Source organism: Oncorhynchus clarkii, unplaced genomic scaffold, assembly GCF_045791955.1.
Source record: "Oncorhynchus clarkii lewisi isolate Uvic-CL-2024 unplaced genomic scaffold, UVic_Ocla_1.0 unplaced_contig_305_pilon_pilon, whole genome shotgun sequence".
NCBI classification, from domain to species: Eukaryota; Metazoa; Chordata; class Actinopteri; order Salmoniformes; family Salmonidae; genus Oncorhynchus; species Oncorhynchus clarkii.
The window spans coordinates 7,275-26,468 of NW_027259547.1; the positions used below are offsets into that span (position 1 = coordinate 7,275).

The window sequence follows — 19,194 nt, forward strand, 5'->3', positions numbered from 1 at the left end:
TACATCATACGAAAAACATCATAGTGATCTTCAGTAGGCACATCATTCATGTTCAAATTCACAACATAACATACACAGGCATTTCATCATTAAGTCCTTTAGGAGATAATGTCTGAAGGGTGAAAATCCCAAAACATTCTCTTTTACTCAGAGTTTTATTAATATCTTCTCCCCTGTCTGACTTCTTAACTTTCTCTATGCCACAAAAATCTAAAAAGGTAGAAATGTCCTGCCTCAGGTCATTAAAATGTACTGCGACTGGATGATCCCTGTCGTTTCTCCTGTTTGAACTTTTATGTTCACTAATTCTCTGTTTGAGAGAGCGGGAGGTTTTGCCGACATAGCAGAGCCCACATGGACATTTAATAATGTAAATAACATGGGTGGTGGAACACGTAATAATGTCATTTATTTGGATTTTCACCCTCCAGACATTACAACAGTCTGACCCTCCATATAGTCTTGGGCATATATTGAACTCTGACAAAGGGCCGTGGAAAAGGTCTGTTGAAATGAGTACTGTAATGGTGTAGAGAATGGTAACACAAGCTTCCTCTCTGGTTCCATTATCCAATAGATAGATAGTGGGTAATTCTTGAATTGAATGGGAAATATTGTCTCTGGACTTTGGAACCTAATAAAACGCTGTTATTTTTTAAAAAGTTATATGAAATGAGTAAAAGACCAAGTCCATATTGTGGCAAGAACAGCTCAATTAAACCATTTGTAACATAATTTTAGTTAGTCCAGCATAAAGCTTTCCTTTTAACACCATGGAGTGAATCCTTACCACCGCTACACCTGGCTATTGGCCACCGGAGTCTCGTCTGGCAGCCTAACAACTAATTCAGCCTCATTTACTGCTGATATGATTGACTTGATTAAATAAATATGGTTTCCACTGACTCCTTGTGGATTTGTGTAAGTCGATAAGAACCTTCTAGTTAAAATAAAGGTTAAATAATAATAATAAAATATGTACATGGTAAAATCAACACTGTAAAGCACACAAGGTGTTCACTCTTTAGGCCCACCTTCATTTCTGCGTCGGACTCCAGCCTCATGTCTGGGGTGGAACATCTACTTCTGAATGTACCATGCTTAGATTCCTAATGACATCTCAGATTGAACTGACACACTGCAAACAAGACACACTGGTTTGAAATGACAGAAATATGATTAATATATTTTAACAGAACAGGAAGTCCTATTAATATAGACATTGGTGAATTTACCACAGTAATCAGATGGACATTATTATGTTATGGTCATTGAATTGATTAGGCCACGTGTTAAATGTGTAGTGTAGCCTACACTGTGTAGGACTATGAATTGGGAAGCTATAGGCTATTTGTTAATTGGCTAATTATGTTCTGGCCCGCAGACTAGCTACAAGCCCAGCAACAAATTGACTGGAGGCCAAACCTAGTTACCAAGACCCGTGGTATACTGTCAATTCAATTTCCCCCATCATCACAATACAGATAATGTGTAGGTACAGTGCAAACTTGAAGGACTCATTGTCTATGTGAATTTAAATTATATTGTTCCCCACCAGTGCCCTCAGAAGAGGAAACAACGATACAATGCAGTCTAACAACATCGGCCGCAAACAGCACAGGTCGCAGTTGTAAATGAGAACTTGTTCTCAACTGGCCCACCTGGTTAAATAAAGGTGGAATAAAATAAATAAAACATGTGCTTCACTGTAGAAGCACTGGTCCTCTTACATTTTAATTCCAGGTTGCATGTTATAATATTTAAGGGCATATCAGATGGTCTGCTCTGACCATAACAGTCACACCAAGCATAGGGTTGGTTGGTATAAGATTGAAATGGGTAAATAATGTACCCATGAAAACCCTATGAAATAGTTCCCCAATACCCTCTGATGTATATATTTAATGTATTACATGAATGGTGACCACAGCCCTTCCAACAATACATTTAAATCATGTTTTACTGTGATTGTTCCACCCTGCTGAATTTACTACAATCGTAGATTTTTGTATGGGCTGTTCTTCACATCAGGGTGCTGCTGCAGGCTCTCTGAGTCTCTTGACCATGTAAGGCGGGCGGGGCACAACGCACAAAGCTCAAGTCACGCTCTCCACTTCCCTCCAGGAGTTATTTAGCAAGCATGACAACACATCTCTCCCGCAGACACAAGCAAAAACTCTTGCATAAATGTAGCAGCCTATACATCTAATCATTAGTGATCTGACATGCTGTATTGCATGGAAACTGTAGGCTACTAACAACAGCTACATAGTCTAGTTTGCTATGGTCCTGTCCCTCTGGCCAGGGTAAACAAAGTGGTAATGTTGTGTATTGTATATACAGTATTTCACTTCAAACAGTTTATTTCATTTAAGATAAAAAAAAAAGTGGTTGCCCAGCATAAATTCATCTACAAACATTTTCATTACAATCTTGTCACTTAGCAGATGCTCTTATCCAGAGCAACTTACAGGACAAATACGGGTTAATTGCCTTGCTCAAGGGCACAATGACAGACTTTTCACCTAGTCGGCTTGGGATTCAAATCAGCAACCTTTCAGTTACTGGCCCAACACTCTTAACCGCTAGGCTACCTGCCGCCAGATCAATTAACTTCAACACAGTTATTCAAACACATTCATCATCAATGACTAAAATAATGAATCTACTATTAAAAGACAATTTGAATAAACACAAGTAGATTCATACTGTTTAAACAAAAGTTGAGTAATATTAAATAATCGACCCAAACAAATGCTTAAAAGTGATTATCACACCATCTTTATCTGATATACACTGTGTACAAAAAACCTTCCTAATATTGAGTTGCACCCCCCTTTGTCCTCAGAATTAGCCTCAATTTGTCTGGACTATCCAAGGTGTTGAGAGCATTCCACAGGGATTCTGGCCCAATGCTACCCACAATTGTGTCTAGCTGGGAGCGGATCTCTACTCCGAATAGCTTGTTCCATCTCCTGCCACAGATGAACACTTGGATTGAGATCTGGTGACTCGGCAGGCTACTGCAGTAAACTGAATTCACTGTCATGTTCTTGGAACCATTCCTGGACAAGCCTTGTGGCATAATCCTGCTGAAGAAATCTATTTGCAGATGGATAAACTGCTGCCATGATGGGATGCACCTGATTGGCAATGATGTTTAGAATCCTGTGGTATTCAAAGTTGCTCCACTTTTATCAAGGGGCCCAGAGTGTGGCATGAATACAAACTCCACACCATCACCACCAGCCTGCAAAGATGACACGAGGCATGATGGATGTACTCAGGGTTTTCTCCATACCCCAGTCCTCCCATCAGCATGAAACAGCAGGAACAGGGATTCATCAGACCAGGCAGTATGTTTTTCAAATTCTCCAGCGTCCAGTCTTTTCATTTCTTAGCCCACTGCAACTGCAGTCTCTTGTTTTCTGCTGAAAGCTAATGGGGATCCATAATAAATTCATAATAAAAAACACATCATTAAGGATTATAGTTTTCAGCTGGGTTCACCTATGTCATGGAAAGAGCAGGCGTCCCTTCATGTTTTGTACACTCTGTACATGTTGTGTCTACCAGCTCATTCCCACGGAAAACTGCAGAGAGAAGCAGTACCACCCAGTCAACAACTCCATTGTGAGACTCCTCACAGAGGATATTCAACCCTAAGGCCAAATCCAAGGCCATCTAAATGTCTTTACAGTAGAAGCTAACAAAACACACCAAAACTGACAAGGTGCACACTGATCAGTAAAGTAAAGAGAGGATAACATACATACTATAACGCTCCCTCTCCTCTGCACAGTTCTCTCATAGTGAGAAACTATAGGATTACAATAGTGTTCTACGCCTTCTTCATTTGATCCAATTCACTGTGACCACTTATTTAATGACATGATAATTAAGTGGAGTGACTAATCTTAGCTGGTCTGAAAGAACTGATGAGGCTTCTCTCCTTTATGTATACATTGGTGTCGTTTCAAATGGCCCAGTCTGTAGAATCTCTTCTCACAGTCAATGAATGCAGTGATAAGGCTTCTCTCCTGTGTGTACACGTTCAAGTCATTTTAAGTGGCACAGAAGAGAGAAACTTGACGCACAGTCAGAGCTGATGTAAGGCTTCTGTAGTAGCAGAATCAGAATTAGTTAGGTAACATTGATACATAAGAGGTTGTATTTACATAATAATGCTTATGTGAGATATTTGTCATTAGAATGTCTTCTTTTGGATAATACTGTTTGCAGTTATGCCTTCTCTGCCAGGGCTTAGTCACATTGGGCCCCAGAGAGGGGAGAGGTCAGGCCTGTCTTCTTATGGGAATGTGTCTAATTATTTACATGTCTCCTCTGAGGTTTCCCTTATCTTGATTTAGTATATGACCTAAGAGGCTCACTGTCTTTTCTGATCTTGTCCAGGAAGGGGTGTATTTGATATATGCCATTGGATGAGGTAATGTTTTTGGTTCTAAGTGGTACCAAGAACAAGATAAGAACTTAGTTTAGGAGACCAAACTGAATGCTGTCTGGCTATGTGTGTCTTTGCTATAAAGGATCTCAGTTGCCAATATGTAAGCACTCTCAGAGAATTCATTTATAGACACTGAATTGATCTGAGAGTCACAGGGCTATAGTGACACTCATATAATTAAAGATGGACTTTATGATAACTCTGACTTGTGTGTGGTTTGCTCTCTCGTGATTTGGTAATACAGGACATTTCCATGACACTTCTCTCCTATGTGTGCTCTCTGATGACCTTTAAGCTCAGCTGTTGTTTTAAAACATTTTCTACAGTCAGATCAATGGTCCTTTCTGTTGACCTTGGTGTCTTTTTAAGGTGCTTAGTCGAGAAAACCTCTTTCCACAGTCAGAGCAGGAGTAAGGCTTCTCTCCTGTGTGTGTTCTCTGATGACGATTTAACTCAGTTGATGTTGTGAAGCATTTTACACAGTCAGAGCATACGTAAGGCTTCTCTCCTGTATGCATACGTTCATGTGATTTTAAGTTGCTCAGTAGAGAGAACCTCTTCCCACAGTCAGAACAGGAGTAAGGATTCTCTCCTGTATGTATACGTACATGTGCTTTTAAGTTGCTCAGTTGAGAGAAACTCTTTCCACAGTCAGAGCAGGAGTAAGGCTTCTCTCCTGTGTGTGTTCTCTGATGACGTTTTAGTTCAGTTGATGTTGTGAAGCATTTTACACAGTCAGAGCATACGTAAGGCTTCTCTCCTGTATGTATGCGTTCATGTCGTTTTAAGTTGCTCAGTAGAGAGAAACTCTTTCCACAGTCAGAGCAGGACACAGGCTTCTCTCCTGTGTGTATCCGTTCATGCACTCTCTGATGAATGATCAGAACCTCTAATGTTGTGAAATTCTTTCCACAGTCAGTACAGGAATACAGATTCTCTCCTGTGTGTATTTTTAGGTGTATTTTCAGCTTTGATAGAAATGGGAAAATCTCCTCACAATGTGGGCAGTGATGAGATCTCTTAGCGCTATGATCTTCCTGCTGTTGCTCTCTGGATGCAGAGAACGTGGCAACATCGTTTCCTGTGTGAACAACATCAGAAGAACTAGTCAGTTGGTGGACAAACTTACTCATTCAAGGGTTTTTCTTTATTTTTACTATTTTCTACATTGTAGAATAAGTGAAGACATCGAAACTATGAAATAACACATATGGAATCATGTAGTAACCAAAAAAGTATTAAAATAAATCTAAATATATTTTAGATTCTTCAAAGTAGCCATCCTTTGCCTTGATGACAGCTTTGCACACTTGGCATTATCTCAACCAGCTTCACCTGGAAGGCTTTTCCAACAGTCATGAAGGAGCTCCTACTTATGCTGAGCACTTGTTGGCTGATTTTCCTTCACTCTGCAGTCCAACTCATCCTAAACCATCTTAATTGGGTTGAGGTCGGGGGATTGTGGAGGCCAGGTCATCTGATGCAGCACTCCATCACTCTCATTCTAAGTCAAATAGCCCTTACACAGCCTGGAGAGGTGTTTTGGGTCATTGTCCTGTTGAAAAACAAATCAGTCCCACTAAGCCCATACCAGATGGGATGGCATATTGCTGCAGACTGATGTGGTAGCCATGCTGGTTAATAAATCACTGAGTGTTACCAGCAAAGCACTCCACCATCACACCTCCATGCTTCACGGTGGGAACCACACATGCAGAGATCACTCATTCACCTACTCTGCATCTCACAAAGACACAGAAGTTGGAACCAAAAATCTGAAATTTGGACGAATCACACCAAATTACAGATTTCCCCTGGTCTAATGTCAATTGCTCGTGTTTCTTAGCCCAAGCAAGTCTCTTCTTATTGGTGTCCTTTAGTAGTGGTTTATTTGCATCAATTCGACCATGAAGGCCTGATTCACACAGTCTCCTCTGAACAGTTGATGTTGATGTGTCTGTTACTTGAACTCTGAAGCTGGTAACTCTAATGAACTTATCCCCTGCAGCAGAGGTAACTCTGGGTCTTCATTTCCTGTGGCAGTCCTCGTGAGAGTCAGTTTCATCATAGCGCTTGATGGTTTTTGCAACTGCGCTTGAAGAAACTTTCAAAGTTCTATAAAATGTTCCGCATTGATTGACCTTCATGTCTTAAAGTAATGGACTGTCATTTCTCTTTGCTTATTTGAGCTGTTCTTGACATAATATGGCCTTGCTCTTTTACCAAATAGGGCTTTCTTCTGTATACCACCCCTACCGTGTCACAATACAACTGATTGGCTAAAACGCATTAAGGAAAGAAATTCCACAAAGTAACTTTCAACAAGGCACACCTGTTATTAATTGAAATGCATTCCAGGTGACTTCCTCATAAAGCTGGTTGAGAGAATGCCAAGAGTGTGCAAAGCATTCATCAAGGCAAAGGGTGGCTACTTTGAAGAATCTCACTTTTTTGGTTACTACATGATTACATATGTGTTACTTAAAGTTTGTTTTCGCTTATATTACAATGTAGAAAATAATAAAAATAAATAAAACCTTGGAATAAGTAGGTGTCCAAACCTTTGACTGGTACTGTCCATGTCAATCAAATTTATTTTATAAACACTTTTTACATCAGCAGTTGTCACAAAATGCTTTTCAGAAACTCAGCCTAAAACACCAATTAGCAAACAATGCAGGTGTAGAAGCACAGCGGCTCGGAAAAGTTAGAAAGAAATGTAGAGAGGAACCAGGCCCAAAGGGGTGGCCAGTCCTCTTCTGTCTGTACCGGGTGACATATGTATTCATATCAGTAGGCTGTACAATACAGGGGAATAAAACTATTCTAAAAGTGGGTAAGAGATGAAAGCTAAAAAGGGGCTTGTCATCCTCTACTCACTATCACAAGGGTTAGTAACGACACAGACTAATTTCATATCATCCTCCACTCACTATAACAAGGGTTAGAAACTACACAGACTCATTTCATATCATCCTCCACTCACTATCACATCATCCTCCACTCACTATCACAAGGGTTAGTAACTACACAGACTCATTTCATATAATCCTCCACTCACTATCACAAGGGTTAGTAACCACACAGACTCATTTCATATCATCCTCCACTCACTATCACAAGGGTTAGTAACGACAGACTCATATCATCCTCCACTCACTATCACAAGGGTTAGTAACTACAGACTCATTTCATATAATCCTCCACTCACTATCACAAGGGTTAGTAACTACACAGACTCATTTCATATCATCCTCCACTCACTATCACAAGGGTTAGTAACTACACAGACTCATTTCATATCATCCTCCACTCACTATCACAAGGGTTAGTAACTACACAGACTCATTTCATATCATCCTCCACTCACTATCACAAGGGTTAGTAACTACACAGACTCATTTCATATCATCCTCCACTCACTATCACAAGGGTTAGTCACTACACAGACTCACTTCATATCATCCTCCACTCACTATCACAAGGGTTAGTCACTACACAGACTCACTTCATATCATCCTCCACTCACTATCACAAGGGTTAGTCACTACACAGACTCATTTCATATTATCCTCCACTCACTATCACAAGGGTTAGTCACTACACAGACTCACTTCATATCATCCTCCACTCACTATCACAAGGGTTAGTAACTACACAGACTCATTTCATATCATCCTCCACTCACTATCACAAGAGTTAGTCACTACACAGACTCATTTCATATTATCCTCCACTCACTATCACAAGGGTTAGTAACTACAGACTCATTTCATATAATCCTCCACTCACTATCACAAGGGTTAGTAACTACACAGACTCATTTCATATCATCCTCCACTCACTATCACAAGGGTTAGTAACTACACAGACTCATTTCATATCATCCTCCACTCACTATCACAAGGGTTAGTAACTACACAGACTCATTTCATATCATCCTCCACTCACTATCACAAGGGTTAGTAACGACAGACTCATATCATCCTCCACTCACTATCACAAGGGTTAGTAACTACACAGACTCATTTCATATCATCCTCCACTCACTATCACAAGGGTTAGTCACTACACAGACTCATTTCATATTATCCTCCACTCACTATCACAAGGGTTAGTCACTACACAGACTCACTTCATATCATCCTCCACTCACTATCACAAGGGTTAGTAACTACACAGACTCATTTCATATCATCCTCCACTCACTATCACAAGGGTTAGTAACTACACAGACTCATTTCATAGAACTTTAAAACACTGGCAGATTGTCTACTTCACTTCTTTAGTCTACTAATAAAACAAATGCTGACAATACTGGTGTCAAACCATGCAAGTCTCAGTAGCATGAAACAACATCTACCTTCTCATTGAAACAGTTAATCATGAAACAGTTCTACTGCAACTTTTCATACACAGTGGGAAGTTGGAATGAACAACAAACTTAGATAGAACCTGCTCTTACCATGAGAAACAGATTCCCCAATCTTCTCCTCCTCCTCTTCTTCATCTTTAATGATGACATTCAGCTCCAGTGTTTGACTGCAGTCTTCCAGCTTCACTGATGCCATCTCTGGATCCTGCAGTGCAAACTGGGCTCCACTGTCACAATCAGGGCCCAGTGAATGAATATGGGTTTGGATATAGTCTGGAATGAGAGAGGCAGGCTGGGTTTGTACTCACTATTGATGTAACCGGCCTCAGACTTAATTCTAGTCGTCCTGTAGTAACAATGAGACACAAACATTATTGTCTTGACAGTTCTGGCTCTTTATTTATTCTCTAAAAATATATTATATTTCTTCTTGTTCAATTATCTAATTCAGTTCTTGACTTGGACTGAAATAGATACCGGTACTGTTTATATTTAGGTGCAGGAGCTCCACAACACTGTGGAGCTAATATTCTATAAGAGGATATGGTAGTGAGAGGAAGCCCGCTGACAGGCAGTGGGAGAAGACGGAACGAGATGGATTTTGGCCGACATTCTGCAAATGTTCTAAATCGATGAAACACCTGATCTCAGTACAGTTCCAAAACAAAAATATTTGATGAACAGAGTGGACTAAGATCTGTAGACTTTACCATTTGCAACAGTTTTAAATAATTGCGTAATTTAGAAGGAACGTAAAAGCGAATTGAGTTATTGCACACGAGCGATTCACAGAAGAGTTCCCTAACAGAAATGTGCAGATGTGTTGTATAACGCACCAGTAGGATCTCGCTGACTCGTGCTTGGCTCTGCCCACTATGACTGATCTGTTCCCATTGGAAACGACCAGCATTAGTTATAAAAACAACTTGTGCAATTCTCCATTCATTCAGGGAGTGAGCTGCACATCATTGGGTGAGTCAGTGAAACTGGAAAGCTTGATTAGGACTATAACTTCCTCCTCATATTGTACAATGTGTTTCTCCTCACACCTGGCCTAGGCTATTGATGGATTAGAGACAAGGTTGTTTTTATTGACCTCAGATTCTCCATTTGTCAGTGTCAAAGCAGCCTGTCATTTTGGTCATTTGAGAGGTATTAAACCTGGACGACGCGGCACAGAATTGGCCCAGCGGTGTCCGGGTTTGGCTGTCAGTGTAAATAACAATTGGGTCTTAACTGACTTGCCTAGTTAAATAAAATAATAATTTACCTTTTAAGATTCTGTGAAAGTCTCCAGTCATCTAAAATTGCATGAAATTTGTTTTTAAAAGGCCACATTTTTCCTGAACTCTAGGCTACAAAAAATGAACAACTTCCGCAAGTGGCTCCACACCTCTGCTCTTTGCCAGAACGCTAAAGCCACAATAATGCATGCAATACTTTATTATAAAGGTATTTTATTTAATGTGTTCTGGTACCTCAGAGCCCCCCAGGTCACCCCCCCCCCCCCCCTCTTGGGATCACTTCCTTGTCATGGTATCTCTGTGCATTCAAATTGCCATCGATAAAATGCAATTGTGTTTGTTGTCTGTAGCTTATGCCTGCCCATATCATAACCCTGATACCACCATGGGGCACTCTGTTCACAACACTGACATCAGCAAACCACACGCCCACACAACACCATACACGGCAGTCTGCAGATGTGAGGATATTTGGGCATACTGACAAATTCTCTAAAACAACAAAGGTAGAGAAATTAACATTAACTGATCTGGCAACAGCTCTGGTGGAAAAATCCTGCAGTCAGTTTGCCAATTGCATGCTCCCTTAAAACTTCAGACATCTGTGGCTTTGTGTTGTGTGAAAAAAAACAGCCCATTTGAGTGGCATTTTTGTATTTATTAGAGATCACCATAAGCTGCTGCCAAGCACCTACTCTTGTCTCCAGCACAAGGTGCACCTGTGTAAGATAATCATGCTATTTAATCAGCTTCTTGATATGCCACACCTGTGAGGTGGATGGATTATCTTGGCAAAGGAGAAATGCTCACTACCGGGGATGTAAAACAAATGTGCACAAAATTTGACCGAAATAAGTTTGTGTGTGTGGAACATTTCTGGGATATTTTATTTCACCTCATGAAACCAACACTTTGCATGTTTCGTTTATATGTTTGTTCAGTGTATACAGTATTTTTTTTTTATCATGCAAAAACTATCAATAACGAAATGTAAATTAAACTAAATCAGCCTGCTTTTCTGTTCTAACCAGGTCCCTACACAGGCTGAGAAGGATCCTGTAAGAGCAGAACATTATCTGGTGACAGTAGTCCTTGTAGTCTTGGAGGCCCAGAAACTTCTCAGCTGCAGATATAATGATGTCCAGCTTCTTGGACTTCATGAGCAGTACAATTAATAACTGTGGCTATGAATACTAAAATATCCACCTTCACAATATGGGTATCCAGATCACTTGATTGACGTACAACATTTACAACTGGTTGTGGTGCATCCACCTCCATTATTCTATAGAACTGTGGCCTCTTGCCCTTATAACTCTCTTAAATACACTCAGGATGTAGTCATTAAAACTCGTTTTTCAACCACTCCACAAATTTCTTGTTAACAAACTAAAGTATTTGCAAGTCAGTTAAGACATCTAATTTGTGCATGGCACAAGTCATTTCTCCAACAATTGTTTACAGACAGATTATTTCACTTCCACTTATAATTCACTGTATCACAATTCCAGTGGGTCAGAAGTTTACATACACTAAGTTGACTGTGCCTTTAAAACAGCTTGGAAAACGATGTCATGGCTTTAGAAGCTTCTGATAGGCTAATTGACATTTGAGTCAATTGGAGATGTACCTGTGGATGCATTTCAAGGCCTACCTTCAAATAAATAAGCCAAGACATCAGAAAAAACAATTGTAGACCTCCACAAGTCTGGTTCATCTTTGGGAGCAATTTCCAAACACCTGAATGTAACACGTTCATCTGTACAAAAAATTGCATGCAAGTATAAACACCTTCTTTGGGATTTGGTTGGCGGATCGCATCCAACTCTTAGGTGCCTACACCTCCACCTACTGTACTGGTGTGAGGCCATTCATAGCCTACATACATTCAATTCATTAATATGCTAATTAATACAAAATTGCCCCACCAACTATTTGCCCTCTAAAAAAATGTGAGGAAAAATGTTATTGGTTCGTGCAGGAGACTGTGACCTCCTCCTCAGCCCCAATTGGCAGTACGCCCAGAACATTGTTCTGTTTCAAGGTCTCAGCACACGCAACAGCAAAATGTTAATTATGAATTATCAATAATGAATAAGCTAAATCATGCAAATATAACTTGTCTGAGTAAGCAGTGTAAAGGAGAACTAACGGGACTGCCCCGGCAGAGCTCCCGACCGACGTATACTATGGTTCTTTAAGTTTGATGGAACCTCTCTAGCTTGTTGATAATAAAGAATGATTCCTTTAAGTTTGACTTGTGGTGATTTTCTATAAACGCTAAAAAAAAAACACCCCAGACCATGACGGACCCTCCACCTCACTCTGAAAAACACCAAAAGAAAGATGCCCAGGGTCCCTGCTGATCTGCGTGAATGTGCTTTAGGCATTCCGCAAGGAGGCATGAGGACTGCAGATGTGGCCAGGGCAATAAATTGCAATGTCCGTACTGTGAGACACCTAAGACAGCGCTACAGGGAGAAAGGACGGACAGCTGATCGTCCTCGCAGTGGCAGACCACGTGAAACAACACCTGCACAGGATCGGTACATCCGAACATCACACCTACAGGACAGGTAGAGGATGGCAACAACTGCCCAAGTTACACCAGGAACGCACAATCCCTCCATCAGTGCTCAGACTGTCCGCAATACGCTGAGAGAGGCTGGACTGAGGGCTTGTCGGCCTGTTGTCAGGCAGGTCCTTACCAGACATCACCAGCAAAAACTTTGCCTATGGGCACAAATTCCCCCCAGAAATGTCTGGGAACTTGCAGGTGCCTTGGTGGAAAAGTGGGGCAACATCTCACAGTAAGAACTGGCAAATCTGGTGCAGTCCATGAGGATGAGATGTACTGCAGTACTTAAACAGTTCATCATGAAACAGTTCTACCGCAACTTTTCATACACAGTGGGAAGTTGTAACGAACAACAAAATTAGATAGAACCTGCTCTTACCATGAGAAACCGATGTCCCAATCTTCTCCTCCTCTTCTTCCTCTTTAATGTTGACATTCAGCTCCAGTGTTTGACTGCAGTCTTCCAGCTTCACTGATGCCATCTCTGGATCCTGCAGTGCAAACTGGGCTCCACTGTCACAAACAGGACCCAGTGACTGTCGGTTTGGACTCAGTGTGGAAGGAGAGAGGCGGGCTGGGATTGTCCTCACTGTTGATGTTAACGGCCTCATACCTGAGTCTGCAAGTAGTACAAGAGAACCAGACACAAAAGTTATTTTCTTGAAAGTTCTGGCAAGGTCTTTCTTCTCTATAAAATATATTCTATTTTTTCTTGTTCAATTATCTAATTCAGTGCTTGACTTGGACTGAAATAGTTGCCGATACTCATTTTGGGTGCCGGTACTGTTTATATTTAGGTGCAGGAGCTCCACAATACTTTTGAGCTAAAACTTAACCTGTAGTAGATAAATGCATAAATGCCTCAAAAACCATTTAGTACAAGGTTACAGATTGTTTTAGGCAGCATGATGTGCTATTTTCCTTAATAACTTTCTATTCACTATTTTACTTTAAAAAAAAACAATTGTATTTCCTGTTCACACCATAGTAACGTTTATAGATAAAGACAAACTGAATTTGTCAACGTTATTACACATGTAGAAAAAAGATAAATCATTACATTTAAAGATAATCAAAACAGTAAACCGTAGCTGTAAAATTGTCTCCCTCTGCTACATCCACACTTCCTGCACTGAAGTCCGTTGACGCAGACCGAGCGGTGCCGCCATTTAACCAGCTTGTGAATTTTTCCATTCATGGAGCTCTACGGATAATTCATTCGACCTCATGACTTGGATTTTGCTCTGACGTGCACTGTCAAATGTGGGCCCTTATATAGACAGGTGTGTGCCTTTCCAATCATGTCCAATCAATTTAAATTTACCACAGATTGACAACAATCAAGTTATAGAAATATTTCAGGGATGATCAATGAAAACAAGATGCACCTGAGCTCAATGTCGATTCTCATAGCAAAGGGTTTGAATACTTTTGTAAATAAGGTATTTCTGTTTTTAATTTTTCATAAATGTGAAAACATTCCTAAAAATCTGCGTTTGCTTTGTCATTAATGGGGTATTGTATGTAGATTGATGAGGAACGTTTTTTAATTAATTAATTTTAGAATAAGGTACCTTCTCCGCTATGCAATCTGGTTTCCGAGCTGGTCATGGGTGCACCTCAGCCACGCTCAAGGTCCTAAACGATATCATAACCACCACCGATAAAAGACAGTCCTGTGCAGCAGTCTTCATCGACCTGGCCAAGGCTTTCGACTCTGTCAATCACCGCATTCTTATCGGCAGACTCAACAGCGTTGGATTCGCAAATGACTGCCTTGCCTGGTCCACCAACTACTTTTCTGATAGAGTTCAGTGTGTCAAATTGGAGGGCCTGTTGTCCGGACCTCTGGCAGTCTCTATGGGCGTGCCACAGGGTTCAATTCTCGGGCCGACTCTTTTCTCTGTATATATCAATGATGTAGCACTTGCTGTTGGTGATGCTCTGATCCACCTCTATGCAGACGACACCATTCTGTATAAATCTGGCCCTTCTTTGGGCACTGTGTTAACAAACCTCCAGATGAGCTTAAATGCCATTCAACACTCCTTCCGTGGCCTCCAACTGCTCTTAAACGCAAGTAAAACTAAATGCATGCTCTTCAGCCGATCGCTGCCCGCACCCGCCCGCCCGACTAGCATCACTACTCTGGACAGTTCTGACTTAGATTATGTGGACAACTACAAATACCTAGGTGTCTAGTTAAGACTGTAAAATTTCCTTCCAGACTCACATTAAGCATCTCCAATCCAAAATAAAATATAGAATTGGCTTCCTATTTTGCAACAAAGCCTCCTTCACTCGTGCAGCTAAATACACCCTCGTAAAACTGACTATCCTACCAAATCCTTGACTTTGGCGATGTCATTTACAAAATAACCTCCAACACTCTACTCAACAAATTGGATGCAGTCTATCACAGTGCCATCCGTTTTGTCACCAAAGCCTCATATACTACCCACCACTGCGACATGTACGCTCTCGTTGCCTGGCCATCGCTTCATACTCGTCGCCAAACCCACTGGCTCCAGGTCATCTATAAGTCTTTGCTTGGTAAAGCCCCACCTTATCTCAGCTCACTGTTCACCATAACAATACCCACCCGTAGCACGCGCTCCAGCAGGTACATCTCTCTAGTCACCCCCAAAGCCAACTGCTCCTTTGGCCACCTGTCCTTCCAGTTCTCTGCTGCAAATGACTAACTAATTGCAAAAATCACTGAAGCTGGAGACACTCACTAACTTTAAGCATCAGCTGTCAGAGCAGCTTACCGATCACTGCACCTGTACACAGCCCATCTGTAAATAGCCCACCCAACTACCTCATCCCCATCTTATTTATTTTTGCTATTTTGCACCCCAGTAACTCTACTAGCACATCATCATCTGCACATCTATCACTCCAGTGTTAATGCTAAATAGTAATTATTTCACCACTACGGCCTATTTATTTCCTTACCTCTCTAATCTTACTACATTTACACACACTGCATATATATGTTTCTATTGTGTTATTGACTGCACGTTTGTTTACTCCATGTGTAACTCTGTGTTTGTGTCGCACTGCTTTGCTTTATCTTGGCCAGGTCACAGTTGTAAATGAGAACTCGTTCTCAACTGGCCCACCACCTGGTTAAATAAAGGTGAAATAAAATAAATAAAACAGTTCTACAGCAACGTTTCATACACAGTGGGAAGTTGGAATGAAAAACACCAACTTAAGATAGATAGAACCTGCTCTTACCATGAGAAACAGATGTCCCAATCTTCTCCTCCTCTTCTTCATCTTTAATGTTGGCATTCAGCTCCAGTGTTTGACTGCAGTCTTCCAGCTTCACTGATGCCATCTCTGGATCCTGCAGTGCAAACTGGGCTCCACTGTCACAATCAGGACCCAGTGACTGTAGGTTTGGACTCAGTGTGGAAGGCGAGAGGAAGGCTGGGTTTGTCCTCACTGTTGATGTTACTGGCCTCAGACTTAATCTGAGTCGGCCAGTAGTAATAAAGAGAAACGGACACAAAAGTTAGTGCCAGAACTGTCAAGACTTACTTTATTCTCAAAAAATATGGTTAATATTTAGGTGCAGGAGCTCCACAATACTGTTGAGCTAATATTCTATAAGAGGAACATGAGCTCAAACAGTAGAAATTTGAGGTGCTGGTACTCAGCTCCGGTGAGCTCCTGTTCAAGTCAAGCACTGATCTCATTTCAATAGATCTGGTAACTAAGCATTGACAACAAAACACGAATTCATTCACATTAGACAAAGTATACACTTTAAATTAGGCTACACAACTTAAATTCACTTAATCTATAGTAGATTTCCTTAATTCACATAAATGCCTCAAAAACATTTAATACAGGGTTGCAGTATGTTTCAGGGAGCACTCTGTACTATTTTCCTGAATAACCTGGTCTTCACTGTATTATTTAAATCAAAAACCAATAGTATTTCCCGTTCACACCATAGTAACATTTACAGATAGACAGAAACAACTGAATGTCTCTGAATATTAGTACACATGTAGAAAACTGATAATCATTACATTTAGCTCCAAAACAGTAGTGCAACCGTAAATTTGTCTTTCTCTGCTGCACCCTCAGTGCCTGAACTGAAGTACGTTGATGCAGACCGAGGGGGAACCGCCATTTTACCATCTCCTGAACTTTACACAAAACCAAAAACGACATGTAAAACGAACCCAGAAATCTAAAATAAATTGATCCTTAATGAAATTACCTTGACGAAATTATATACATCCACTCAGACTAACCCAAAGTCTCTATGTGATATGTAAAAAAAAGTGATCACGTTCACTCATGCGGTTTGACATAAAAATAGCACATAAAACCTTTATCAAACCTGATAATACCTTGACGTAGTTGTTACCTAGAATGTTATTACATGTTCTTATTAGAACGTGCTATTACATACCAGTAGTAATACATTAGAAACGGACACTAAAGTTGTCGTCTCGACTGCACAATTCTGGCGTATCCTTTATTCTGAAGAATGATGCGCGCCTGCGCAGAACTTCCTGTTCCCCACTACCAGTTTCTCAACCCAGAGACGTAACACCGCGAGACTTCAGAGAACGCTTGTGAAGTGGACCAATCCGGGGTTTGACAATTCTGATACTCTTGCAGCGGCTAATGGGCATCCTAATAAATACCAAAAAGATTCCGTCGGCACACACTTGAAACATGGCCATTCTTTTATCAATTTCATAACTGCAATGGCTTATTCACAATAGCTCTCACTGCGTATCTTACGTATCTCAGCATCACGTGAGTAGGCAGACACTCTTCACTCTTCCAGCGAAACTCCAGATATAACACATTTAACGGTGCCCTGCTCCGAAAAACAATGCTCTCTCCTTCTGCTCTTCTGAGACGCATGAAATCAAAACAAAACCACTACTGGTCACTGACTGACTCTACCTTTCCTCATGCCTCCTTTACCATCTTCCTGACCTCAAATGATCTCCCAAAATGCACAATTGTTGATGAATCGCGCTCCAAAAGAAACCAATGTTCGTTTACAACCTTTGGTCGGTTTGCTCCATTTTTCGTTGTCTCCGTCTTCCATTGATACTTACCAACTTTATTCAACTGGGAGATATCAGACTCGAACAGCACATCCGCTTCGCAATATTTCCCTCCCCAAAACCAGACACACCCCGCTACGGACTAACTCCTGAATGTACAGTATAATCCTGCATTGAATAAAGCCAACAACTACAGGTTAAATGACAATTTCACGCTGGTTTAGTAATGGCATCAGTGGCGATGTCTATCATAGACTTTATTTCGCCCAAAATTGTCCGCCTGTTTTGATCCAAAACTAGCCGAAGGTCAGCCTGATCAGCTTGTACTCATTGAAATGCATTAGATACACGAATACGTGTATACAATATTGCATGAGTTTGATTATTTTTTGATATACACAATATAATGAAATATATTTATTTAAAATTAAAATAAAAAATCGAATATCTTGTAAGATGTTCTGATATAGACAGAATGACTGAAAATTACCTGTCATTTTAAAATCATTAATTTACAATTTCACAATGGAATTTATTACAATTTATAACTGTCATGTCTCCAAACTGGGAGAAGCAGAAAGAGCAAGTCATTCACCCGACATTTGTTCCTCATGACCGCAACACAACGATACGAGGATAATTGTAAGAATCAACATTTCTGAAAACGTTTCTGTTAATGTCGCAAACTATTATTTTCTCTAGGCTAACATAAGCAACTCTGCCTGGATACTTACATGCTAACTAATAAGCTACCGTTAACATGCTAGTTAACACTAACTTAGTTGCTAGATAGGCGGGAAAGCAGGGCCAACATATTTGATGGTTGTACAAACTGTCAGCTAGTTTACTGTATCGGTTTAGCTAACTACGGTTAGCTTTGTTTTCTGGTAACGGGTGTGGAGTCATTATTTGACCATTAAAAAAAATGAACTAGCTAGACATCAACGTTACTCTCTGGGTACCTACGGTGAAGCTGGTTGGTTTGCTAACTAACTGTAGTATGGGTTAGCTATCTAGCTAGCTAAGAATGTTAGCTCACAGGGGAGCTAATCGCCTAATCTTACTACATTTGCACACACTGCATATAATTGTTTCTATTGTGTTGACTGAACGTTTGTTTATCCCATGTGTAACTCTGTGTTGTTTTTGTCGCACTATTTTGCTTTATCTTGGCCAGGTCGCAGTTGTAAATAAGAACTTGTTCTCAACTAGCCTACCTGGTTAAATAAAGTTGAAATAAATCAAATAAAAATAATTAACTTCCAGGGTTTCAAACAGTCTATTGACACAGATTAAGGTTAAGCAACATTGGTGGTAAGAACACAAAGGACTGTGCCCACAAGGTCATGGACCGGTATGTCACATCTTTAGAATGGATCCAGTAAGTAATTTTAAAGGTATCGTTAGTGATAAACTGTCTGCAACAAAGACAGTAAATCCAAGAGCCTTATCTCCTCAGCAGTTTGAAAGTGTTCAATTCACAA

At 40.5% G+C, this 19,194-nt stretch overlaps 1 protein-coding gene across 4 annotated transcripts; it reads right to left on the reverse strand.

Annotated features, from left to right (window-relative positions):
- Positions 1-1,988: 1,988 nt before the first annotated feature.
- LOC139400297 (zinc finger protein 664-like) lies at positions 1,989-17,189 on the reverse strand. 4 transcript variants are annotated; one of them, XM_071145266.1, is made up of 5 exons: positions 17,098-17,189; positions 15,906-16,144; positions 13,042-13,281; positions 8,931-9,186; positions 1,989-5,546 (listed from the first exon to the last, which is right to left on the reverse strand). In XM_071145266.1, exons 2-4 carry the CDS (start codon positions 16,006-16,008, stop codon positions 9,077-9,079), a joined length of 453 nt encoding a protein of 150 aa, XP_071001367.1. In that variant the 5' UTR covers positions 16,009-16,144; positions 17,098-17,189; the 3' UTR covers positions 1,989-5,546; positions 8,931-9,076. The 4 variants fall into 4 exon arrangements, with proteins under 4 accessions (XP_071001367.1, XP_071001365.1, XP_071001364.1 ...); XM_071145264.1 differs by having other exon boundaries at positions 8,931-9,113; positions 17,098-17,188; XM_071145263.1 differs by having other exon boundaries at positions 8,931-9,113; positions 16,903-17,185.
- Between the last annotated feature and the right edge of the window lie 2,005 nt (positions 17,190-19,194).